We start from the raw sequence: 25,503 nt of genomic DNA on the forward strand, positions 1-25,503 counted from the left end.
GAGAAGACAGATTTAGTGTAAAAATAAATGTCATTTTTGCAGGAGGGAGGGTGGAATGGAGGAAGACAGTGCCAGGTGCTCCTACTGGCGCACTTTCCCTGGGACGTAATTCCTATCAATAGTCTCCTCTTGCAGGAACATATGTAAGCAGCGCTCGTTCTGTGCCAGTGGGTGTCCAGCAATTCTGGAAGAAAATCAGATGTGGAGGTTAGCACAGGCACCGCCGAGATCCCCACACACCCACTTCTGTGGGGAGAGAGCAAGGCGGGCCTCATCCACAGGCAGCCAGCCCCAAGCACAGCCCTGCTGGGCTCAGGCCAAGGTCACCAGGTCAGTACGGCAGGGCCCGAAACAGATGCTTGAACAGAGCACACACCCCACAGCATGCACTGCAGCAGATCACAACCATCCTGAGCCAACGCTACCCAGGCAGCAGGTCTCTAACACAGCCATTTTGCTAATATTTGCTTCACTCTCAGAACAGAGCACTGAACACAACCTACACCGGAGGTAGGATTTACTTCGGAACTGTGGTTTCATCACCTGGCTGCAGGCACCATCCTTTAGCACAGCACTTGCACGCAGCAGATCAAGACTCCTTCCTGGTCAACCCACAACCCTCTTCTGCCAGCAGTAGCTGGGAGGGCAAGCACACGGCAAGCCCAGGACATCAAGCTTACTTGTTAATAAACTGTTCTAGGCCCTGTCTCCGCTCCTCAATGAAGGACTCCTCAAAGATGCCTTCGTCTCCTCGGAAGGGAAGCTGTCGTTTCAAAGCTTTTCCAGGCAGCGGTGGCACTACAATCTGAAAGCAAAGAACCACTCCTGTCAGCAGAAGTGCCACCCGCGAGAGGGCATCCTAAATCATTTGACGCTCATCTCCAGCACCACCACATGGCCAGAGATCAAGCCCAGCAGCTGCCCCACCACAGCCTCTCTTCTGGGCAAGACTGTCACTACAACTGCTCCTATAGGACCCACTCGCAGGAACAGGCAGGTCTGAGTTAGACCTCACCTTACTGTCTCGCTCCAGCTCATTCTTCAGCCATTCAAAGTCACTGTATCGTCTCCTCACACATGACTCCTTCAATTTGAAGATCGGGAGGTTTGTCTGTAACGAAGAGCAGCAGTTAATTTGCAGGTTTGCTTCGGAAGCCAGATAGCATTTCAACATGCAATTGAAACCTGAAGCTGCATTTAGAAAACCAAGCCCCCTGAGAAGAACGCATCACAACCCAGCTTCATTATTCAGGACAGAGCACAAGCACCGAAGCCCTTCAGAATCAAGCAAGCACTTGCCAGGCTACTTGGAGCCAGCCGTTCCCTCCCCCTCAAGTTACTATTTCAGGAACACGCACCCCACCCAGGGGCGCACACTGAAACCAGGGCTTACAAATGCAGACAAGGCTGATTTTTTTTTTCTCCCGAGTTCACTCCATTTTGAGGTGATCTACGAGACAGCTTCATGGCAGCCTGCAGAGCAGAAGAACCTCCTACCCGACAGTGGCGTTTCCATGGAAGAAAAAAGGGAGGAAATCTCGTCCCTGCGACTGCCCAAGGCCAGACCTTGCGCTACGATCTCCTCTCAAAACAGACTGCCACCCTAACGGACGAGCAGCTTTTTCTGGTGGGCCCTGCGCCACCAGAGCAACTTGCAGCAATTCCCCTTCCTCCTCCAAAAAAATCTAAAGACTGACATCTACAGGGACTTCATCTTTGCACTACCGAGATGCTCTGAAACATTAAGGGGACTAAGGCAGCACAACCTGACACACAGCACCCAGACGTATACAAGTCCCCCTGCAACACATTTAACTGTGTTCAGGGTCAGATCTGCAAAATGAAACCGTCTGCCTTCAAAGCCTCTCTGCGAGAGCTAGTTTCAGTGAGACTACGAGGCTCTCATCGCCGTCTGCCAGCAGGCTGACGGAAACCAAGAACCAGGACAGAAAAAAAAGTAAATATCCAATGCTTCTGAAAGGCAGCGGAGACTTAGCAGCTAAATCATGCTGTGAACGCAGGTCTGTGCCAGCACCGTAACAGGCACCGGAGGTAACTTTCTTTTCGGGGGAAGCTCAGTTTCACTTGCTTCAGCTGTCGTACGCGGAGCCTTAAAGGGGTCGCAGCTCAGCCTGGTTAGCTGCTCCGCCCGCCCCGCGCCCTCCCGAATTACAGAATTTTGGTCAAGTGACCAAGTTCTCGCCCAGGGGTAACCAGGCCCCCCCCGCACGCACCAGGCGGTGCCGCGGGCACGGCCCGGGACGCTGCCGCCCGCGGTCCCCCCGTGCGCAAGATAACCAGCCGCCCGCAGCCGCGGCCTGCTCGGCACCTCCCGGCGGTGCCCGAGCACCAGGCCCGGGGCCGTCTGAGGGAGGAGGCGCAGGAGCCGGGCCGGCACCTCCGTCCCCTCCCGCTCCCCGCGCCCCGCAGCGGGAGGCCCCCGCGGCCCCACCGGCTGCCGGCGCCCTGACCTTGAGGCCGGGCCCGCCGACGAGCCGCCGAGGAGCCGCCCGCCCCCGCCGGGGCTCGGCTCCCGGGGCCCCCCCCCGCGGCCCTCCCCCGGGCCTCGTCCCGCCGCCGTCCCCGGTCCCCGCCGGGGGCCGCACCCTCATGCGGAGCTCGTAGCTGGTGTATCTGGCGCGGCCCATGCCCACGGTCTGCGGGTTGAAGATGTCGATCTCGAGGAAGTTGCTGGGCGGCCCGTACGCGTCCGTCAGGTCCTGCGGCTTGGCGTTCAGGCGCCGGGTGTCGGCCACCGCCGCCTCCGACATGGTGCCGCCGCCGCCGCCCCGCCCGCCTCGGCCCCGGCCCGGCCGCTGCCGCAGCCCGCGCGGCCCCGCCCGCGCCCCGCGCCCCGCCGCCCGCCCGCCGCCTGCATAAACCCACACTTATGCAGGGTCCCGGGCCGCAGGCTCCGCCGCCCCGCCCGCGCATAGCGGCCTAACGCCCGTAGGCTGCCCGCATAACGCGGCGGATATCCATGGTCCGGGGCCGCCACCCACCGCCCGTCTATAGACATTCGTGGTGCGGGGCGCTCCCACCGCGGCCCCGGAACCTGCATAGCAATAACGCGCTCGCCGCCTCCCCCCGCGCACCGCCCGCACCGCAACGGCCGGGACCCGGTGGGGCCGCACGCGGTACAAGGCCGGGCCCGGCGAGCTGCGCGGGTGGGCCAGGAACCGGGGCACGGCCCCAAAAAAACACCGTGGGGCGGTGGTTATGTAAGCACGACCTGCCGCGGTGCCTGCCGGGAGTTGTAGTCGCGCCGCCGCACCGCCTGCCACGCTCGCCTTTCGGAGCCTCGCCCCGCTTCCCCCGCCCCTCCGCCGCGGGCGTCGCCGGGACTTGTAGTCCTCCCGCCGCTCCCGGCCGCACACCGCCGCCCTGCCGGAACTACCGCTCCCGGCGTGCCCCGCGCGCGCAGGCGCAGAGCGCGGCGCCGCCGCTTGGTAAACAGAGCGGCGCGGCGGCGGCGGCGGCGGCGGGGCCCGGGGCTCACAAAGGGGCCTGGGGCCGGGCCCATGCGCGGCCGGGGCGCGCCGCGGGGCGGGCGGCGCTGAGGGGGCGCCCATGGCGGAGCCGGGCGGGGGCGGCAGCGCCGCCGCCGCGGCCGCTCCCGGTGCCGCGGCTCCGGACATCGACCCCGACTTCGAGCCGCAGAGCCGGCCGCGCTCCTGCACCTGGCCGCTGCCCCGGCCCGAGCTGCCGGCCCCGGAGCCGGGCGGAGCGGCGGAGGAGGGCGCGGGCGGAGCGGCGGCGGCGGCGGCGGGGCCCGGGCGGGCCGAGGGGGCGCGGGGGGCAGGCGGGGCGGCGGCGGCGGCGGCGGCGGCGCGGAAGGGCGGCTCCCGGCGCAACGCCTGGGGCAACCAGTCGTACGCCGAGCTGATCAGCCAGGCCATCGAGAGCGCCCCCGAGAAGCGGCTGACGCTGGCGCAGATCTACGAGTGGATGGTGCGCTCCGTGCCCTACTTCAAGGACAAGGGCGACAGCAACAGCTCCGCCGGCTGGAAGGTGAGCGGGGGGCGCGGGCTGCCCGGGGCAGCGGGAGCCCCGCGCTCGGCCGGTGCCCGCCCGCACGGGGGTGTTCGGGGCTGCCCCGAGGTCCCGAGCGCGGAGGAGCGGGCCCCTGGCCGTGCCGGCTCGGGCCGTGGAAGGCTGCTCCTTGCGCCCTCCGTGTTCGGGAGGCTTTCCAGGGAAGGAGCGAGGGGCAGCTACGAGGCCGTCACCGAGTTTCTGCGCGAGACGAGGCGTCAGCCGAGGGATTTTTAAGTACAGGGCTCTGCGGTTCTTTGTCGCCCAACTGCGCTGAAGCTCGGTATAAATAACTGTTTCATAGCAGGCATTCTTGGCTTCCCAGAAGCTCCCTTTAAAAAGGGTGCTGTGTGCTAGAACAGTGCCGATGTTTCTTCTCGACAGTGACTGAGGACCTCTGCTGGAGTTCAGAAAAGGGAAAGTAGGTCTCAGAACGTACAGCTCCAAAGCCTTGATGTTGTTCTCTCCTGTTCTTCTGGAAAGGGCACGTGCTAAGTTCTATTAAAAGATCTCACTACCGTTTCCATCCTCTGCAGGTGGCAGCCTGGTGTCCCTGTTCTGTTTAGTCAAACAAGCTCCGGCAAAGAGAAAGGGAGATGTGAGAACTGGCTCGTGAAATAGTCCCTCGGGCTGTCCTCATAGACGTGCATATTCATATGTGTATGTGACTGGATGCCACCAGAGTGGGATCTGAAGAGCGTGATGTGTCGCTCCGGCAGCAGGCTGGAGTGACACGTGTGTCACGCTCCTGTCTGTTCACAGGGCCGGTCAGCGGCTCCTCTGTGCTGCAGCTCTGCGGCAGGTTGAGCCAGGGAGGTTTGGGACTTGCACGGCTCCAGCCACGCATTCCTCTGCCTGCGTAAGCAGTCACTAAGTCAGTGCAGAGAGGTAATTTTGGAAGAAAAAAAAGGTGGCTTTTTCTGTTAGGTTAGCTTTCGGCTGGCTCAGCTCTCTGAAGGGGCACACCGTGTGGCTGCGTGAGGAGCGCTGATGTTTGCTCGAGAGAGGGTAGGAACGTGGTGAGAGGGACGCAGCTGTCACAGCTGAGGTTGGCATGGGCTGATAGACAGCTTCTCACAATTGCCCTTCATCTGGCTTGCTGACGGCTCCCAGAGAGCGCGTGTCATTTGACTGAAATCCACCGGCCATCTTACTTTCTTTTCCTTTTCCTCTTTGTGCAGGTTGAATTCTCGTTGTTAAGTTTTGATCTGGGACAGTGCGGGGGGTGCGTTTGCTTTCTCTTCGGTAGATTTGTGGTCTCACTGCAAGATAGCTCTTGCTTCCTCTGTCTAGGCATGCTGTCCTGGTCCTGCTGCTGTATGGGATCGTGTTATTTTGGCAAACAGTTCATGGAACTGGTGTAGTTTCTCCTCAGCATTCCTGTCAGCATCTGTTTGGCAACGGTGCTTGAAACCAAAGGTGAATTTGTCTTCTTAAATGTGTCCCAAGATGTGGAGGGGAAGTTGGAACACTGTGAAGTACCCTGCCAGGCTGGACGCTGGAATAGGCGCACTTCGGGCTTGCTCCAGTGTGGAGGTATTTTTATGTTCGTTGCTGTGTAAAGGGACCTTCAGTCTTGGGTTTTAGTCTGCGTTTTCATCAGGTATCCCTTTTGGAAAACGTGCGGTTGGGTTTAACACGTGGAAGGGCAGAGATGACAATCTGCACGTGGGAGAGCTGCGGCCCTCGCTCAGATACCGCTGCCGTAGCCGTTCTGCGATGATGTTTTCAGTGGCGGAGTTTATTTGTAGTCTCGCAGGCTGGGAACAGAGGCCGCTTTAGCGAGGGAAGAGAACTGAAACTTCCTGCTGGGAGAGATGAGGGAGGGCAGAATGGCAGCAGCTGCGGTCGGAGGCAGCCCGCCGTGTCATTAGGGCAGTTCAGCGCTGTTGACTTTAACCAGCAAACAGAAAACCGTCGTGGAAACACAGCTGAAAGCTGTTTGGATGCCAGGGGAAATTCCCATTAGAAGCTTTTCGGTTTTAGGACATTGTCCGTTGGGGTTGGTACAGGGGTGGGACACGGCTCTCGTACACTGACCATCGAGCTCCGACTTCAGCCCTCTTCAGTGCTGACATGGGTACACGGGTTGGCGGGGAGTGCTGCTTTGTTCTGCTTACATGAAGAATTCTTCTGGTGAAGATTTTCCTAATCTGTTTGCATCAAGGTACGTTAGATGAAGGCGTGTTAGACGCTCACCGTTTAAATGATCAGCTCAATTTGTTTTTTTTTGTGGGTTGAGAGTAAATTTAATAGGTTCGTGTTTTGTATTTAGGACAAAGTGAATAAACAAAAGATGTATCTTCTGCTGAGGAATGCGCCTTGCCTATTTTTCTGTTTCCCCTGCTCTGTGGTATTTTCAGAACTATGAAACTCTGCGTATTTTTAATTTTGTAAAGTAAAAGATAAGCTTCTCTGGTTGTCTTAGCTTTATGGGTTTCTCAGTTTGGAACCGAATGAGTTTGGATGAAGGAAATGAATGCAGAGGTGCTGCTAAATGCTGATAGAACATTGTGGTGCCTTTTAAGATAGTACCGCAGCTCCTAGAGTTCTGGCGTTTCTGCCGTTTTGGCAAAAATATTCTGACATTGTATTATGTTCTGTTTGTGTGCAGTGCAGCTCAAATAGAGAATTTAAGAAGTGAATATCTCAGAACACTTTTATTTGTACCTGCTTCAGTTAATGTAAAACCCATAAACCTGTTATTAGTTCATGATTAGTTTCCAGCTGTCTTGCTCCGATATACAATAGAGGGAAATACAGCCGTTACAGACGGCCAGGGTGTAACCTCTGAATTCCGGAAAAATCTGTTTTCGAGGAAGGTGATGGTCGCTGGTCTTGAACTGCGTGAAGTACTTCGTTAAAGGGACGGGCTCGCAGGATGCGCAGTCTCCTTTCCCTGCAATAATTCAGCTGCAGTTAAGAGCTAACCGGGCTGAAAGGCAGAAGTGTCCCCGCAGGGGGGTGTCCCCAGACTCCTTTGTAATCCTCTCCTCGGTGCTCTGCAAGCTGCTCTCTGGATAAGAGGATAATTCCTTCCGGCTTTCAGACTTTGGGAGAGGAGGGCGGTGAGGGTTTTGAGTAAAGCTCTGCTCTGTTCAGCAGGGGCACATAAACCCCTCTGGAGCAGTTTGCGCGCGCTGCTTGTCACGTTTCGTGCATCCAGGAGTATGAGCAAGTTTGACGCAGTGATGAGCAATGTTGAGGACTGGGCTTTTCAGTGAAACGCTCTGTATATTCTCCCAAACCTGTTGTCTCCTCTTCTGTAGGAACAGAGTGAGCTTAAAACCACCCTTTGCTCCCTCCAAAGGCATTTTACTGTAGCAAACCCGAGATATTTCCTATTGGAAATTTCCCAGTTATGTTTCCCTGCTGCATTGCATTAGTTTATAGGAGGTTGAAGTCACATCTGTGTTCTGGTACTTCACGTTCGCTTTGATTCAAGTGTGTACGTGTACGTAATGCAACAATTTAAGGTAGCTGCAGTACTAATTAAAAATTTACTAGGCATTCTGCTTGAAACAGGTGTCATCTCTCTGGACAGCTCAGCTACCTCTTTTATAAAAACGGGCAGCATTTTGCTTAAAAATCTTCCACGCGGTCGTCTCTGCGTGCTCGTATGATGTGCACGTCGCGTGTGGTTTGCGCTAACTGTTGACCCGACGGATCAGATCCGCCTGATGGCTCTCAGGCGCTTCCTGGCGTCTCCCCTGCAGTTCTGCCCAGGATTACAGAGTGACGTCCCCGCTGCCACCGCCGCAGCCCTGGCTCTGAAGGTCTCCTAGGACCGAGGATGTCTGACCTGCGGGCAGAGCGCGCACAGAGCTTCCTCGCGTTGGAGCAGCTGCTCTTCCCGTGGCCCTCTGAGGTTCCTCGATGAAAGGCTAGCAGGCCAGAAGACAAAAGCAACCCTGTTCAATGTTCCGGGCTATTTTTATCGTGCCGCCCCGGTAGGTTCTGCCAGCTTGTCTTTACACCTTGCAGATAAGTTCCAGTTCAGTGGATACAACGCTAAGTGAAGGCTTCTTTTGGTAAAGATGAAAAGTTTGTCAGTCATTGGCTTGTTGACTTCTGTCCAGCCAATTTTTGCTTTTTCTGTATGCAGATCTAGAAAAAAGCAACAGACAGTTCCTTAAAATAGTCATGCTAGCTGTTTGCTTGTGTCCGTCTGGACTGTGCTGGAGTATTCTTGTGTCCTGGAAGCTTTTCTTGGCTTAGACTCGTCAGAATTGTGGCTTCTTAACATGGACAGGTGAGGGCCCAAGTCGGTAGCAGGAGATTTTTCTTTTGTTTCATGAGCCCAGTCTTTGTCTGGGAAGGAACGTGTCATGGTGGGAATATTTGCAGAGGTTTGCTTTTGACTTTTGGTGACGGTAATTTCGAGATGATGATTTGAGAAGACATTCAAAGTATTTCCCTGTTGTTGCTCACTGAGGCATAACTGACTTCATGCCAAAAAGCTGTAACACAAAAGGAAATACAAAACTTAAAACTCAGCATCGTAGCTCTGATCAAAGCATGAATCTGTCTGAATTTCAGTCCGGTGCGCGTTTGTTTGTAGGGGAGGCTCGGCCCAGGGTCTGATTCCCTCCTTTTTGTGAGGGAAAAACAGCTGCGTTGTGCCGGGTGTCCTGAGGAAGGCCGTGAGTTGGTGTGCCTGACGCGATGATACTCTCTGGTAACTATTCTGGCACTGAAAATGAAAAGGTGCACATCTTGAATTTGAACACCGGTGTCGTTGCTGCCGTCGTGGCACTGAACAAAACGCGAGTCCCCTTAATCTTCAGGAGTTGTGGCAGAACTGTGGGTACTGCTTTCTGGTGAGCGGGACTGGTGTGGTTTCTTTGAAGTCGCTGTACCGTGAGGGGAGGGAGAGAGGGTCTGTTTGTATCTGGAGTAGCGGTGGTTGGGTGGAAACGACTTGTTACTACTTGCTGTTACCTCTTACAACCCCAGTGCCTGTGTCTGGTGCTAGCAGCACAGGGAGATGTTCTTTGTCTCGGCGGCCAACAGCCTCGCTGGGTTTTCTTAAAGTGGGGGGGGGGAATAACAAACAGAAGCCAGAACAGAAATAATGCACAGGAGCGTGACAGAGCAACGGTGGGTTTTCTTGTTGTTTTTTTTTCTTTACTTGAAGCCTTGCAGAGCGTAGTCCTCCCCCTCAAGCAGGGGAGAGCTCTCCTTTTGGCAAAAGTCCGTCTGCCCCATGCAGCGTCAGGCAAATCACCCGGAGCTTTTGCTGCTGCTCTTTCCTGTTCCCTGTCAGTCTGTTTTGGAAAGCTGCTTTGCTGAAAGATTATTCTTTATGGCACAGCTTAATTTTCCAGTCAGCCCTCAAAGAAGGCTGCTCCCGGGATGCTTGCGCTACTTGTTCCAACAAGTTTCTTCTGCTCTATCTAATCCTGCGTGGCCTCTGCTGCCTGCCTGCCTGTCTCGGTAAACATGTAAATTGCCGCGGTGTTTGCTTTTCTGAGAGCTGGGATTTTCTTCTCCTGAACTCCGATTGAAAGATTACAGAAAGGAAAATGTTCTTCATAAGCTGTGGCTTTGTGTCTCCTGAGCTTGACGTCCGTGCTCACGTGTGCTTTCTGGAAGGAGGCTGCTGGAGAAATGTTCTAGCTCTGGCTGTGGAGCAGTTGTTTACTTGCTGGAGCGTAGCTTTGCAAAATCTCTGCAGCGAAGACTTTTCCTAAAGCCTCTGGAGCCAAGCGACCGGGTGAGTGCTGAGACAGGCACTGACAAATGTGGCAGGCGGGGCCTCCTCCCTCTGCAGCCTCTGAAGAATGTGGTGGCAAATTATAATACTGCACAATTACAGGCCTTGCTTTGGAACGTGGCCCTGCTCTGGGATGTGACCATGTTCTTTGTGTGCCTCCAAGGCAGTGAGAACACATCACAGGGAGCTGCAGTGATTGTACATCCAGCTTTTTCTGTCCCTGATTCTTCAGAGACTTTTTTTTTGCTAAGAATTCAGGTGCCTCCATGATTTGTATCAGGAACTTGAAATTTCCCAGGAGAATGGCACTCGTGCTCGGGAGTAGTCATGGCCAGACCTTGAAAATCCATGTGAACATGTGTAAGCTCAAAAATTTCAAGGACAGACGTTGTTTTGTGTTTTTCTTAACATATCTTGTGCTTGGCTTGGCCCCGAGCGCTTTGTTAGCACAGCTCTTGCACCACCGCTCCATGTGCCTCCTGATCCAGGCACGGCACAAAGGAGCCTCCTCTTCTGCCCTCTCCCAGCTATGGAAAAGCTGTGTCACAGGACGCTGCGTTTCAGCTTGTTTCTCTTCTGTTCTGTGAGGAACCTTTGTCTGAACACGCTGTCCTGAAGGCTCTGATTTGATGCGAGTAAAACTCGAAGTTTATGGTAGGCAACCTCAGTCTTACTGGGAAGCCCCGTAGTCCCTTGGAAAGGCTCTCACCGGCTTTCTGTCTTCGGTAAGAAGCACTCGTGCCCCTCAGACAGTATTTCCATATCCAGGCGGTTATCCGGACGGCTGACCGGGGAGGTGGTGGCTCCGTAGTGCCAGCTCGGGTGGCTCATGCCTCTCCCTCAGAGCGAAGCGCGCCCCGTGCCGCGCGGGGCCGGGCCTGGCCTGGCTGGTACGAGGGCAAGGAGGGTTGCTTGCCCTGAGGAGATGCTATCAAAGGGGAAGATTTAAAGTTTTGGTGACTCCTTGGGAATTAGGAAACGGTGTGGGGCTGCTGTTAGTCACGGTGCTGTGGCTGTTTTATGTATCCTGTCCCGTACGCGAAGCGGTTGGGCCTGCTGAAAGCTTCATTGTTCAGCGTACGGTAAGTGCTTCTAGCCGGGCCTTGACTTTGCATAATGTCTGCCATTAATTTCATAATGGTTTTGTCTGAATATGTGATTTACAGGAATCATCTTTGTTCTGTGATGGCTTAGAGACCCAGACCGTCTTTTTTTCACTTCAGTACTTAACGTGCAGCAGTGCTCTGTAGGAACCGCTGTAGGATGCAGTAACCTACCCCCCTCCCCTCCCAGCTAGTTGCTGAAGAGATTCCTAAGGATTTGGACCCAGGCTTTTCTGACTGCTTCTTCCTTCAGCTCAGGCTGCAGTCTGGTCAGAGGCGTCACGGAGGTAAAAGCCGGGGGTGTGGATTCCAGGCGCTCTGCGGCGCGGGAGGATCCAGGCTGCTCTGAAGCTGAGCATCTAAAAAGTTAACTTCATCTCTACGTTTTTGGTTTGAGTTGCTTAACATCGAAAAAGGAAACACGTCAGGGTTGCCTAGGTGACTGAATTCTGTCATTTCCCCTCCTGCAAGGTTTGACTTGGAGTTCTGTGATTATTTTAGCATCGTTAATTTTCCACTCACCTTCTCAATGAGATTTGAGGGTGCCCTCCACACGTTAGGCCCATTAAATCACGCTGGTAGCTGCATTCTTGTGCCGGAGAGCATAGAGTGTGCGAGCCTGACAAAGCTAACAGTAAAGGAGCTCCCCTCCTCGTGCCTTGGTAAGGTTTAGCACCTGCGTGACGTGAAGCAGCTCCTTGTGCTGGCCGGTCCTCGCTTCCCTGACACCCCTCTGTCTGAAAACACAGGGCCTGGTAGGGGAGACGGTTCAGATCTATTTTGGGACGCTCTGGACCGAGTATTTCAGCACACAGACAAGCCCGGTCATGCAGATATGTGATGACTCTGGGTGCTGTGGCGGTGAGCTGCCTCACAGAGGCTGCAGCAGAGGTGTGAAAGGCGTAATTTAGGTATTGCACTTCTGACAGCAGCTAACTGTAACATAAGAAGTGTGCTGGTTTTTTTCTTCCTCTTGCCTCCAACCACACATTCTGTGTTTCTGTTAGCACTGAGGTGCCCGACCCTCCCCACTGAGGTAGTTCAGAAAATAGGCAGTGCTCAAAGAGGCAGAAATCATTTTCAAGGAAGGATGGGGCTGCTTTTTGGTCAGATCAGCTCTCTGAAGCAGCTTAGAGTTGCAGATGCTTGTGTTATGGGAGGAGGAGAGTTGGAAGACAAGGAAGGAAGGAGCAGTACAGCAATTACCTCTGTCTCTAGCTATTAACCATCATATCAGTTGAGCAGGAGCATGTACAAGCACTTTGAGACTGTTGCATAAAAGGTACCGGGCTTCCCAAATCTTGATGTAATTCTTAGACTTGTTTCAAGATGTCTTGTTTCTGGCTTCTTTTTAGCCAGAAAATTAGGCACTAAGACTTTCACTTAGATACAAGAAGTGACGTTACTTTTCTTCAGGTTGCAGTGTTCCTGAAATGCTCGCACCAGTGCAGTGTGCTTTTGCCAACGAAGGACTCAAAACCCAGCTATAGCAGGAAATAGCTTGTAGTTACTTGTGAAATTTTCAAGTCTCAAACCCGTTGGTTTAAAGCTTCGTTTTGGTAAATGGCGCTAAAAGCAGTTCTGAAACTTTCGATGCATGCTCCATACAAGCTACCAGGTCGTGCCTGCGAGGACTGGGTGTCATCAGTAGCTCACGGATTGCTTTCAGGAGGATAAATGAAGGGTTTGTGACAGCTTGGTGTTCTTGCAGCCGCAGGCACGTTCACCTGGGAAATGGGGGTGATGCCTTGGAAATCAAAGCAGCAGCCTTCGAGGAGACAGGGTTCCAGTCTGGTTACTTCTTGGGAAACTGGAAGGAAAAGAGCTTTATTTAAAGAATATGCTAGACAGGAGCGTTGTTACAGCTATTAATGTGAATAACTCAAACCGTAGATTTCTCTCTGTAAGAGCGTTGGCTCGCACGTGTTCCTGCAGGCTCCGGCTCCGCAGTAACCCTTGGGGTGCTCTCCAAGTAGGAGCTTGTGTCTCCGTAGATAGTGATCACAAGCAGCCAGTCTTGTCCAAATCCTCAGCAGCCAAAGGTTAAAATGAGAGCTAATTCAGAACAATTCACACGTCTCCTTCCACCTCTGTGAAAACTTTCCACTGTGCTGTATTGTTTCTGCCTCACTGGAGGACGGTCCTTTTGGCAAGGTGGACAAAATTAGCATGGTAAGGGCTTGGCTGAGAGGAAAAGGGTGGGGAGAGGGAAGGCAGCGGGCAGGAAAGAACTGTGGGCAGAGGCAGTGGGAAAGGATGATAAAAGCACAGTTCACGTGGTTCAGAATTAGGACTATGCATGGAAGTTGAAGGCTGCTGTGAACCTTTCAGTTTATATGAAAAAGGTGTTGCTCTTGGACCGCCGTTGTGCTACCAGTGTAGCACCTTTTAATTATGTGTAATTTGACTATCTGAACAAATTAAATGCAAATATGAAACAAATGCACAACGCAGGCTTCAGAGGGATCTTCGGGGGGTTCTGCTCAAACAATGAGATTATTGCTCGCTGATTCTGAAGTGCTGGGGGTTATCAGCACGGTTGCAGGATTGAAATTCAGTTTGTTGGGGTACAGACACGTTAGCTTGCAGTTTCTAGCAAAGCTAAGCCAAGTGAAGGGTGTTAGGAGGGACAAGGGATGCGTGCCTTGCCAAAGGGAAAGATGGGAGAGGCTAAAACTGGCACGTACAGTGTGGGAGTGCATTATCAGTCTGAACATCTTACCCCATCAGAAATGCACACAAAGCGTGCTGCCTCCGTGTGGAGTGCAGCTGCCAGCCCCCAGACTTACCGGGACTCTTGCTCCACAGATTCTGTCTTGTTTTGGGGATGAAGATAGTGATAGGCATACTGAATTGGGTGGGTTTTGTCGTTTCTCTCCTTCCAGGCTGTTTAACCAATTCGCTTCCATGCCGTGCTCTGATCCTGCTGAAAGCTCACTGTGCAAAAAATAAAAACTCCAGCCACGTTTCTGCTCTGTGGCTAACGGGGTTAACGGAAGGGTGGGAGCAGGAGAGATGATGAAGGTGCCACACTCTAGCAGCAGCCTTGGCTCACATTCCATTCGGCTCGTGTTGAACTTGCAAGCTGTGTTTGGGAATTTGCTTGCTTGCTCCGTGGTATGTTCAGCTGCTGCAGCCTTTGTAGCAACGGCGTAGGGTCTTGAAAAGTTCTTTTTGTGTCAGCGTTGGCCATGCCAGCTGGAAGCTGCTAGTTGTCGTGGCAGCTTTACCCCTGGTGCATCAGGGAGACATTGCTCTGCCTGCTCGTGCTGTCAGGTGTGTTGGAGCTGCAATGGCAGGTTTGGTATGTGTAGGTCTTTGTTCTGCCTTTCTTCTCTGGATACTGTCTGAATGCGTTTGTGCTTGTGAGATTTCTAGGTGGAGACGTGGTATAAACTGTCAGCTCCTCACAGCTCCTATTTTTTTTTCTTTTCCAGAACTCTATTAGGCATAACCTGTCTCTGCACAGCAAGTTCATTAAAGTTCATAATGAAGCCACTGGGAAGAGTTCTTGGTGGATGCTCAATCCTGAAGGCGGTAAAAGTGGAAAAGCACCGAGAAGAAGAGCTGCCTCCATGGACAACAGCAGCAAGCTCGCAAAAGTCAGAGGTAAAGCATCCAAAAAGAAGCCCTCTCTCCAGTCTGCTCCTGAAGCCACTGCTGACAGTCCTGGCTCCCAGTTCCCAAAGTGGCCGGGGAGCCCGTCCTCAAGAAGCAACGAGGACTCTGATGTGTGGAACACCTTCCGGCCTCGAACCAGTTCCAATGCAAGCACCATTAGTGCCAGGCTTTCTCCGATCGTGACTGATCAGGATGACCTCCACGATGAAGAGCTGCTCCCGTCTATGGTGTACTCCAGTGCATCCAGCAACGTTCCACCAACCGTGACCGAGGAGCTCGAGCTCATTGACGGGTTAAATTTGATGTCTCCCAGCTCATCTGTGCTATCTACCCAGCAATCTGCCTCCGGTGGTCAGATCCAAAGAGATTCCAGCTTTTCCTTGCGGAGCCCAAACGCAGCTGGTCAGACCACCACTTTTGGCAATTCCCTCTTTAACCCTGTTGATATTTCACTGCAGAGTTCTGTCAGCCATTTCTCCGGCCCTCAGACCTTGGAAGCTCTTCTGACGCCCAGCTCTCCGCCTCCAAGGGATGTTATGATGACTCAGGTGGATCCAGTTCTCCCACAGACTGGTAGCAGGATGAGCGGCCGAACTCTTCTGCTCCTGGGTGGACAAGCCACCCAGAGTAAGATGAGCTCAGGCACTCCGCGAGGAAAGCCTGCAGAGCAGCAGGCAGAACCAGTTGGTGCCAGTGTTTTGCCATCAACGCTTCCCATAGTAGCATCTCCTCAAAACACTGGCAGCATCAACAGTTTGAAGGCTCCGGTTTCTGCAACGGCTGCCCAGTCCGTCCAGCTGGGCAGTCCACCACTGCTTTCTTCAGCTAGCCCTGCTCCTCTGGGGCTGAACCAGGACAGGCTGCCCATTGACCTGGACATTGACATGTACATGGAGAACCTTGAATGTGATATGGATTACATAATCAACAGCGAACTCATGGATGGAGAAGGACTGGACTTTAATTTTGAACCTGTTCTGTCTACTCCCAGCTATCCCAGCACCTCGCAGGCCTCCAACCATACCTGGGTACCGAGTTAACTTCAGGAGCACAAAAAGGTAGGTGTAGTTATGTAAAATGCTGTATCGGGATCGACTCTTGAGATTTTTCCTGTGCCCCACTCTGCAGTAGCTACAGACAGATAACTCTCTGGAAGAGCATGTGCTCTTTGAGTTAAGGGTTTCTGGGAGAACTGCATTCCCTTTTAGAAGGAGAAAAGGGCAGATAAAGGGAACTTACCGGGCAGTAAACTCCTTAATGGAGTAGAGCAGCAACCTGAAAGAAACTCCCGCTCTCTCTTGTCCCCAAAGATGACTGCTCTACAGGACATTGGTCTCTGCCACGTGATGTCTGTAGCTCTGAATCTGACGTGAGAGCATGTGCTGGTTCTCTAAAGACGTGATGCTGTGTATACAGAGCAGTTTAATTGAGCAGGCACACGCTGTTCTACCCAGGTTATGATTATGCTTGCAAAATTTTCTAGTATATGAGGTTGCAAAGTATGTCTGTTTCATGACTGCCTGCTTTGCCCTGCATGTAGCAGGACAATCTCTGTTATCAGACCTTCTGCCCTTCCCTTATCTGGGGAGAGTGTCTGTAAAGTCTGGTAAGCCTGTTTGTCAGCATCAACTGCTGAATTGCTTATGCAGCCATTAAAATGGGAAAGGAAGAGAAAATGGGAGTGTGGTGTGAATGGAGATGACGGAAGGAGGAAGGGTGTCACATGCTTATGCTTTCAGAAGCAGCACAGCTACCTTTCTGGGGATCTTTCGTGCTCACAAAGTCCTTGAATCACTTTGGCAAATAAAGTGTGTGAGAAACAGAGTTAAAAACATCGTATTCTCTATGTCATCCTGATTTGAAGCTCTTTAACCACTGATGCAGTCAAAGAAGTAGAGAACTGGAGCTGAAGGCGCGTTTCATGCTTGGAGCTCAGTTAGCTAACAGGACGGGCAGCTTCTTGTATGGACTGGAGCGCGGACTGGATATTGGTTGGAAAGTGGAAGCCTTGCCAAGATTATTTCCTGTGCAGGAGACAGATGTGGTATTTGTTAGTGTTGCAAGTTCGCTCCGTAATAGTGGCCAGCTGAGCAGGCGGAAGTCAGGGCAAACTGCAGATACTGCTTCACTTGCGGGAAGCCCTTGAGCCCCAAGGTGATGGAGAAGGAGTGAAATTATCGTGTGCTTGACCTTAATGCTACTTCCAAGGCACCTGAGTAACCTGAAGGTAGCCCTGCTTTCAGCGGGGGTTTGGGCCGAGTGACCTCTGGAGGTCCCTTTCAGCCTAAATTTCCTGGTGATTGCTGCTGCCGTACGTGCCGGAGACCCGGTTCTAGGGTAAATACTTTTCTGTGCAGCTGTTCCAGACAAGTGTTTGGGACTAGACAAGGTGAAACGCTGTTCTTTGGGTCTGTGGTACAAAAACCCGTGAGCACATTGATACGCTATTATATGTGGACTTTTTAAACACAATTTAATGCCCTGTTATTCCAAATCCCATCACACTGCTTAGGACTTCATTCGTTAGTAATGCTCTTCTGTCCTTACTTGGAAGATCTCTACTGTAGAGAGAAGGAGGATCCATCAGGCTTTCCCCCCTTTCCTTATGGCTTTTTATAGTCTTGTGCATTTAAGTGTTCTCGTGCCGAATTACAGAGTGTCTGTCTTAAATCGGATACCCACGCTTCAGGTGCAATAGGGAAACTCGGTTCGGATTTCAAAGACCAATTTAGTTGACAAAACATCCGTAGTGTTCATCTGCCCAAGGACTGTTTGCAAGGTAGTGACAGAGGCCCTAGCTGTTTCAGCCCTGGGTGTTGCTCTGAACTCCACTGGATATTGCTCTGAACTTTGGTGCTTTTTGTATGCCGCGCTATTGCGGGTCGTCATATTTGGGGAATACGTTGGCGTTGCGGGGGTGAAATGTTCTTCATAGTGTTTTCAGAACGTGGAAGATGGAAATATCCCGCAGTCCTGGGTGCATTAATCACCTGGCCTGGATAGTCAAGACCTCTGTCTACAGAATACCAGGCACAGATTTATTATTTTAAGGGTACGAAACAGGGAAGCTGATGAAATGTTCACCAAAAGGTGAAGGTGTGGCTTGTAATCACGTGCTGAAGAGGGAGAAGGGATGTTCTTAGCAGCTGTGCTCGTGGTCCGTGTCGATACTTGGTGTGTGCGTTGCTTATCGAGGCAGAGGAGTTGCTTGAGATTAAAAGCCCTGGATTTGCTTTCTTTATTGCGTGAGTTTGAAGGGTTACTCTCTGGGGAATGTGCTGGACACATCCTCACTCAGGAAAGAGCAAAATGTTGAGCGAGTTCTGAAATGTGATTGTGTATCAGCACAAAGGGTGGCTCCTCCGTGCTTCTGCGCGAGCAGTCCTGAGCTGCAGCATTGCTCTTGGAGGAGAAGCATGCCCTGGTCACTGTGCTTTTTTTTTTTTCTTCCAAGTCTTCTATTCTGCCCTTTGATTGTTTGCTTTTTTCTGAGCTTTACAAAGCTTTTAAGTTTTGCCTGTGTCTGTGGGGTGAGATGAAGGGGAGTTTTTTCCCCAAAGGAAGGCAGGCACGATGCAAAATGCTGCCGAGGCAGGGAGGTGGGTCAGGAGTGCATCAGGGTTGTAAGAAAAGGGGAACAGGATGTGCGTGGAGAGAAATAGGAGAGTTCCTGGAGACCATGAATAACCCTGGGAAAAGAAAGCAGAATGCTTTCTCAAATTTAGGAGTTTAAAAAAAAAAATGCTGCAGACATCAGCATCTGTGAAGAGGTCAAGATTTGTATCATCTGTCCTTTCTTCGGGTCTCTTACTGTGGAGAGTTGTGTCCCTGCTCGGAAACCCCTGCTCAGGGAAAGCCTGGCTGCCATTACATATTGTTCCGTGTGCCAGTCGTTCGTGTGCTTTCTATGAGTGGTTTTTCCCCACGTGAAGTTCACATTGGTGAAAACTGACAGAAACGACTGCTCACCTGCAGCCGTTCGGGGTAGTTTCTGTGGGCTTAGCCTCCGCCCTGCCGGGTCAGAGCCGGGTGTAACGCCGAGCGAAAGCTGACCGTCGGATCCCAGAGCGTGATCACCGGCGGCTAGCGAGCAGCCGGGATGAAATAGAAGCTGGATAAATACTTGGTCTGCCCACAGCACGTGGGAGGACAAATTCCTGCTGCCGGTGCTCGCGCGGCTGCAGCTCGCGTAGCTGTAGGTCCTCCGTTCCCTGGCTGAGGCGCTCGGTGCGTGAGCAGGACGGGGCCTGAGCGGAGCCTTCGTGAGCAAGGCCGTGAGCAAAGCGTGGCCGCAGCTGGAAGGAGCCTGTGGTCCGCGGGCGGCCAGCCCCGGGCAGCGCTCCTTCCTGCGGCACTCCCCGCACGTGTCCTCTGCGGGGCTGGGAGGCGCGGCTGGCTTTTCCTCAGCGGCTCAGGGCCCTGGTGCTTGCTCACCTCTGTACCTCAGGCGCTTCGCTGCGGGATACCCGGGGATACAACTGCCTCTTCTGCGCGCTGGTGTGCGGTTCGTCCCCCTTCGGGGTGGTCCGTCTGCTCCCCCGGTGGAGTTCAGTCAGCAGCCTGCGGTTCTTCAGCTGGGCTCCGCGCAGCTTCGTGGCCCCTTCGTCCCGTGCCCAGCTTGGCCTGGACCCGGCGTCTTCTTGCTGTGCTCTAGTCCCCTTTGGTCCCAACGCTGCATTTTCATCTACCAGAAAACTAATACGTAAATAACCCCTTCCCTCCGTCATCTTGCAGTTTCCCAAAGCCCGTTGCTCTGACTTTTCATTTACGCCAGTGTATTTTCTTGTTCAGGGCCCACTCCCCTTTGTAGTTTTCCTTTGCCACGAGTTTATTTCATACTCACCAGCGCTCCTGCTGAATGCCCTGACTTGATGCCCTGTATTTATCTTGCTATTCTGCCTTCCCAAACGAACCGTGGACCTGCAGTGGAGGTTTTATGTCAGTGTCTTAAACCAGCTCAGATGTCTTCCAGGGCTCGTTTGAAGGAGCTGCAGCTGCCGCTTTGCTGCTGCAAGCTGACTGACCAGAGTGAGGCAGAAGGCGTGAGAAGGGATGTCTTAGGGCTTTTCGGGTGATGAAATATCTAGAAATACTTACCTTTTTGTAGGTAGATACGGGATTTCTTTAAGTGGTTGAGTATAAGCAATTCTTGTGTGTGATCAAAAAAAAAAAAGAGCCTTCATCTCTTCCTTCCCAATTCACATTTGTGGCTGCTTAAGGTGAGGAGTAACTTGCCTCTTCCTCCTTGCTTTCCCACAACGCTTCTGGTGTTAGCAAAGTCCTTTAAACCTGCTTATCTCGCAGAGCTTTGATGGTGCCATCAGCTTGCCGGAGGAGAGCTTACTTCTGTCCTTTGTGTTTTTGTTTTGTCTCTGTCTCAATTGTATTCTGAAGCTTGGAGCTGAGCAGCCGCATCCTCCACTTGACTCTGTTGATCAAGGTCTCTTGTGCTCTGTGTTTGTTCCCTGGTGGAAGTGGGCATTCTTTGAGCAGCACAAGGCTGACTGATAGCAGTTAACTCCTTCTCTGTGCATCCAGGGTTCCCACTGAAGCTGAGATCTAACCATTCGCTCTTTTTCTTCTTCCTAGTGTCCTTCAGGTTTTGAACATCGGGTTCTGACTTCGCTTCCCACCCCTGGCAGAGAAAAGAATGGAGCATGTTGGATTCAGTTTCCCTGCGCACCACACCTTGGGCAGAAGGGGCTGCCCACCTGGGAAGAAAGGGCAACCTGCATCTGGCTGCAACAGGAAGAGTTCTAAAATAATCCTGTTACGTGCCACGTCTCTTCCTACAAACCTGACCCTGCCTTGGATCTTCTGGGGAAACCCTGGGCTGTGCAAGTCCAAAGAGGAGCCCTGGTAGAAGCCTTGGCCAGAAGCCTCTGTGCTGGGCAATGTTTTCCCATGTGAAGAGTTGGGTTTGCTGGAGGAGCATCCCAATGGCTACCCCCTCTCTCTGCTACGGCAGAAAGTCTCCCAGTGCCTCGGACTGGCGGAGGGCCGGCTCTGCTCGCGCTCGGCTTGCCCTCCGGGACGGAGTAGTTGGACGTTTCCATTAAGCCACCAGATGTGCACTTGGTATCCCGCAGACTCGCAGAGGAATTGGAAGAAGCGAACTGGCGGAAACCTTGTTGGGAGGAGGGCGTGCTGTTCCAGGGGTCGGTCTCGGTGTTTTCAGCGTGCCCCTCTCGCTGGAGCGCCCCTCGTTGTTCTGCGGGGAAGGGTGGTGGTCACGGTGCAGAAGGCTTCCTCTCGTTCATCCGAGTGGAACGGGGGGACGTTGAGTTTTTCCCTGTGCCAACTAAGCCCCGTTGAATGAGAAGCATGTTTAGAGAAGTCCCTATGCTGTGCTCAGCACATTCCCAATACACCAGGCTGCTGTACAGTAGGCACAGGTGCTAATAGCTGTTTCTGGGACACAAAACCATCGGTTGGGGTTTGTTTCTGATCCCTCTTGCTACAGCAGAGAAAAGGAAAGCCTGGGTGTGGCCTTAACAGAGCCCTGGTTGCTTTTCAGAAGGGCATTTTCTATAGATGAAATATTTTTTTACTAATCTGGGAACTTTCTACAGAGAACATGAAGCCAATGTTAAGTGTGTCCCCTTTAGGCGTATTGGGCATCTCTCCCTCCGAGGAGGTACCAGTGACAGACTTCTTTTTCAGAGCTGCGTTAGGAACAAACACATTTGCTGTTTGGTAATGTATATGATTGATTGGGGGAAAGAATTGGCAAATCCCCGCAGTTTCAACCACCTTGGGGAAGGGTTGTACATTATTGTAATCTATATGTAAAAGTAGCTGCAAATTACATAGAAGCTTTTCTAAACCTTTTTAAATATATATTATATATTTTAATTGAAAATGAGATTATTGGATAAAAACCACACTTGCTGCATCTGTCCCCTTGATACCAGATAACACTACAGCGTGGGAGGGACAAGGCCGAAGGCGTTTTGGGCCAAGAAGCTGAAAATGTCGTTAGAAAAAGTGGGAAGGGCACCGCGGTGTAACCGGGGAATGGCTGCCCCTCTGCAACGGGTGGAAAGTGCCCGCGTGGCCTCGCTGTCAGCCACAGCTCCTTGGGCCCTTTCCTTGGTCGGGCACTCCCACCAAGCCAAGAGCACGGCGTTAGGGAACGCTAACCATTAACAGCGCGCTTGTTCTCGGCTAATCCCTTAAGTGGCTGGGCTGTAGCTGATGCACCGAGAGATTCCCTACTCTGCTGAGGAGATGGTGTGGACTGGATCACGCTAGATCTGCTGACGCCCTGGGTAGCCCTTAGGGAGGGCGCTTTGTTGTATTTGGTAGCTGTCTTTTTGGTTTCCGTGGATTTTCGTTGCTGAAGTTGCTGCTGCTGGGGAACTTGGGGCCCGCAGGCATACCCGTGGGGATGTGTGTCACATTCTGCCCCGTCTTTGTTCTTGCGAGACAGAAGCTAGGAGTCAGGAGATTAGCTGAGAGCATTAGCTGGCGTGTTCCTGTCACCTTATTGGTGTTCGCCGTGGTAGGAGCTGTGGGAGATGCGATGCTTTTACCAGGTCCCAGTAATCTTGGTCTGGCAGAAAGCCTCTCAAATCCTTCCCGAAGGCGGTGGTGGCTTCTGCTGAGGCTTCTGTCATGCAGCGCAATTAGCCACGTTCTTCTACCACCTTGTCTGCTCTGTTCTCATGGGTTTCATTTCATTTTCATCTGAGTGGAGATTGGAACAGGAGCGGTTTGTCTGGCTACCTGCAACGAGGAGTCTTCAACAGCCTTATCGTTAGCGTGCTCTGCCATTAGAGCCCTTGAGTAATTTGATAACCTCGGCTTTGAAGGCGGCCTTGGTGGCAGACCTCGTGGTGATACGTTCAACACTTACCCACAGTCTGCACGTCTGGCCACACCTCACCGTAACAAAAACAAAACCAGAAAATTAGAAAGTGCAAGACCTGGCATCCCAGCCAAAGCTCTGCCGGCTTGAGCCGTGGATGTGTGTTCTCACTGCAATTAGTTCGTTGCACAAATTGACAGACGGCCCTTCCACAGACACCTCGTGCCGCACATGGCGCGCGTTGCACACGAGGATCAGCCGGTATGCTGATTCAGTTCAGAGATGTGGCGGGACTTGTGTTTTTTGGCACGTCTTGTGCCACTTTGTTCGCTTGGACCCTGAGGGGGGGGTGAATCCCAGGAGCTCCAGAGCAAGTCGAGAGGCTGCCCAGGCTTCGCAGGCACCGACGGTGCGGTGGATGGCAAGTGCAAGCAGGTTGGTCCCATCACTTCACAGCTCCGTACCAAAGGACAGGATCCCAGCGTGCGTGGCGCTGCTAAATGCGAACCTGATGCCTTCAGCGTGGAAACAGAGCCCGAAGTAACAGGAAGGGCAATATCATGTACCCGTGCTTCAGACCTGCGTGTCCTTGGAGCTGTTCCTGCCTGGGCTGGCCTGTGGGAAGAGGTGGTCAGAGCCCTACGATGGGGGCTGATGAGAAACACTGTGCTTTTAGTAGGAGTAGGAGCCTCGTGCGCGGGAGCCTCTGCCCCCTCAGCACAACGGGAGCTGGCAGTGGCTGAAGGTGCTGGAGAGCGCGCTCGTGTCGAGGGCGGTGCTGGGAAGACTACTGGTGCTCCGGGAGAGCTCAGCGAATGGGATGTTGTGGGACAACAAACGGGATGTTGTGGGCTCAGGCAGCCTCGCTCCTCGTTTGGGTGGGTGGCAGGAGGGTTTGGATCGCAGGCGCAGAGGGCAGGGATGCAGAGAATTTGGGAGTTCTCCAACCCCTTCTTGAGTAACTTCCTCTTTGTAGGCCTTGACCTTTTCTAGCCTGGGACGTTTCCTCAAGTGACACAAGAGACTTTGAAGTTCTCAAACTGCTGCTTGCTGAGAGGATGTACCTGGGAGGGGGCTTCCCCACTACTTGCCCTGGTTTTTCTGTTCTTTCCCGAAGTGTTTGCTACTGGGTTCAGCATAGTGTCTCGGTGGGTCTTTGTTCTGAGTCAGCAGCAGCAGGCCCTGTGCTTACGGGTACTTTTTTCTCTAATGAGGGGTTGGGCTGGGGTTTAGAGAGCAGCTCTGAGCTTGGTGGGGAGGGAAGGGGGCCGGCGACGGGGGGAGTGATGCTCCTGGACAAGTGCCTGAGAGGAGTGGGCAGGGGACTGTAGGCACGAGGCCTTGCGCTGCGCGCGTTTTCCTTGTCCTCGCTGAGCTTGGTAACAAGTTCCTTCACCTCCGGGGGATCAAACGTGGTCTTCCGCAGTGCGAAGCCACCGCGCAGCTCTGGGGCCTGAAGGATTCTGCTCACAGCTGCCCGTGGAGCCTGGTAGGAGGCAGGCTTGTTGCTTTTATTTACTCCTGGGTTTAGCTAATTGCTTGAGCCTTCTTTACAACTTGAGCGTATTTCACTGCTACCAGCTTCCTGTAAAAGCTTGGAATATTGGAAGTTTCTTGGAGCCCTTGATTTTCGTAGCTGGTGCGTCTGAAAACACGGCGTCCCCTACCCTGTGCTGCTTTAAAAACAGCAGCTGGATCGTTCTGGTGAGAGGAACAAAAGCAGTGGGAGCGTTCCAGAGCCTGTGTGTACTCATAAGCGAGGCTCACACTAGAAGCAAGTAGCACTAATCAAGTTTTCCAAAGGAAATGCCTAGAAAGCTTTTATATAGTTCATGATTTGTTCATTTTCTTACTTAGTTGCTTATTTATAGCCACACTCAAATGCTCCAGGGCTAGCCTTGCTCCAGGAATGAGAAACCTGTCTGGTGCCGCGGGTAGGAGTGCCTTGGGAGTGGTGTCCTGGGCTGTCACCAAGATAATGTGCAAGTACGGACCCATTATCAACAACAAAAAAGTCAGTTTGGGGATGTGAGCACGAACAGGGATGGCTTTGGCTTCGGGTTTGCCTCAGCTGCATGCCTAATGAGAAACTTGTTCTAATTAACGTGGGGAAAAGCAAATGAGGTGACTCCAGATGCCTGAAAGATCTGTCCGTGTGAAAGCTCGGGAGCGTGCGATAACACATCACTACAGTTTGTAACCCTTCAAGGAAGGGTTCCCCTCTTTTCATTAGCCTTTGCATCTCCCCCTGCGCCAGGATGTGTCTGTAGCTGATGAAAAACTCGCTGACGGAATCAAATCTCCATCTGGCGTCACGGTGTAGAGCAGGGAGGAGAGGCAGCAGCCGCTGACGGTGGAAGAGCCGATGGTTTGGGCGGGTGGTTCTCCGGGTGTGTGTCGGAGGGGATGGCTGCAGCTGGAGCCGCGCTGCCCGGCATGGCGCTACCCTTTGGCGCTCCGGTTCGGCTGCGTGGATGGCAGGTGACTTCTCCCAAAAGGAGCCCTCTCCGTCAGGCACCGGGGGGGCTCTGTGGAAGTGGTGCCAGCACCGTGGGGGCTTCGCCTGGTGAGACCGCAGGAGGGCTTTCTGCATCGCTAGCACAGCCGCCTGCTGCGTACGGGGCAGGCACCCCTGGCTGCCGTAACTTCCACCCCATCCCCTCTGCACTCTTTCACCCGTTTCTCACAAGAATTTTTTTTTACATAATCTCCGCTTTTGTTTGCTCTTTGTAGCAGTGTAACTTCTGAACCATTACAGGCTCTTTGTTACCATCTGTGCTAGCAAGACTGTAGAATGTGCTAGACTAGGGGGGAACGTTTGACAAATAAAAACCTGTAATCCTCTGCGCTGTGTCTCATGCAGTTTGTTCCGTTTCACTGGTGGGGGCCAGTTGGTTTCTGTTTTTTTTTTTTTCCTTACCTTCGGCTCCTTTCCTTTGTCTTCCTCTGCTGTTAGGCCAGAGGTGGGAGGGTTGATGTGTGAGAGCCTACAAAGGCTCCAGGGTGCTCTCAAGCGTGCAGAGCCCCTTGTCGCAGTGTGCAGGTGGTACGTGGGGGCCCATCCACAAGGTGACGCTGAATTAGGATAGCTGAGCACGTTAGTGACCTTTCATCTTCGCTTGCGTACCCCAGCTCAAGGAGATAAAGGAAAGCTACTGCAGCTCGGGAGCACTTTCTGCCAGCGGAGGATGCTGGCTTGCTGCCATCCCAGGGGCCATGGA

At 53.0% G+C, this 25,503-nt stretch overlaps 2 protein-coding genes across 2 annotated transcripts; one reads left to right on the plus strand and one right to left on the minus strand.

Moving 5' to 3' along the window:
• Window positions 1-2,822, minus strand: SNX12 (sorting nexin 12). Its single transcript, XM_040572051.1, has 4 exons — window positions 2,607-2,822; window positions 1,016-1,111; window positions 681-805; window positions 1-184 (listed from the first exon to the last, which is right to left on the minus strand). The coding sequence occupies exons 1-4, from the start codon at window positions 2,769-2,771 to the stop codon at window positions 82-84; spliced, it is 489 nt and encodes a 162-aa protein (XP_040427985.1). The 5' UTR covers window positions 2,772-2,822; the 3' UTR covers window positions 1-81.
• A 719-nt stretch (window positions 2,823-3,541) lies between these two features.
• On the plus strand, window positions 3,542-25,126 carry FOXO4 (forkhead box O4). Its single transcript, XM_040572053.1, has 3 exons — window positions 3,542-4,011; window positions 14,289-15,530; window positions 20,062-25,126. Exons 1-2 carry the CDS (start codon window positions 3,571-3,573, stop codon window positions 15,510-15,512), a joined length of 1,665 nt encoding a protein of 554 aa, XP_040427987.1. The 5' UTR covers window positions 3,542-3,570; the 3' UTR covers window positions 15,513-15,530; window positions 20,062-25,126.
• The last annotated feature ends 377 nt before the right edge of the window (window positions 25,127-25,503 follow it).

Source organism: Cygnus olor, chromosome 13, assembly GCF_009769625.2.
Source record: "Cygnus olor isolate bCygOlo1 chromosome 13, bCygOlo1.pri.v2, whole genome shotgun sequence".
NCBI classification, from domain to species: Eukaryota; Metazoa; Chordata; class Aves; order Anseriformes; family Anatidae; genus Cygnus; species Cygnus olor.

Bases quoted from the DNA above. Each gene is read 5' to 3' on its own strand.
- SNX12 (XM_040572051.1), bottom strand. From the start codon at position 2,771: ATGTCGGAGGCGGCGGTGGCCGACACCCGGCGCCTGAACGCCAAGCCG. The intron at 806-1,015 runs GTGAGGTCTAAC...CTTTGCTTTCAG, and splicing joins AGCTGGAGCGAGACAGTAAG to ATTGTAGTGCCACCGCTGCC. The intron at 185-680 runs GTAAGCTTGATG...ATTTTCTTCCAG, and splicing joins CTAGAACAGTTTATTAACAA to AATTGCTGGACACCCACTGG.
- FOXO4 (XM_040572053.1), top strand. From the start codon at position 3,571: ATGGCGGAGCCGGGCGGGGGCGGCAGCGCCGCCGCCGCGGCCGCTCCC. The intron at 4,012-14,288 runs GTGAGCGGGGGG...TTTCTTTTCCAG, and splicing joins ACAGCTCCGCCGGCTGGAAG to AACTCTATTAGGCATAACCT.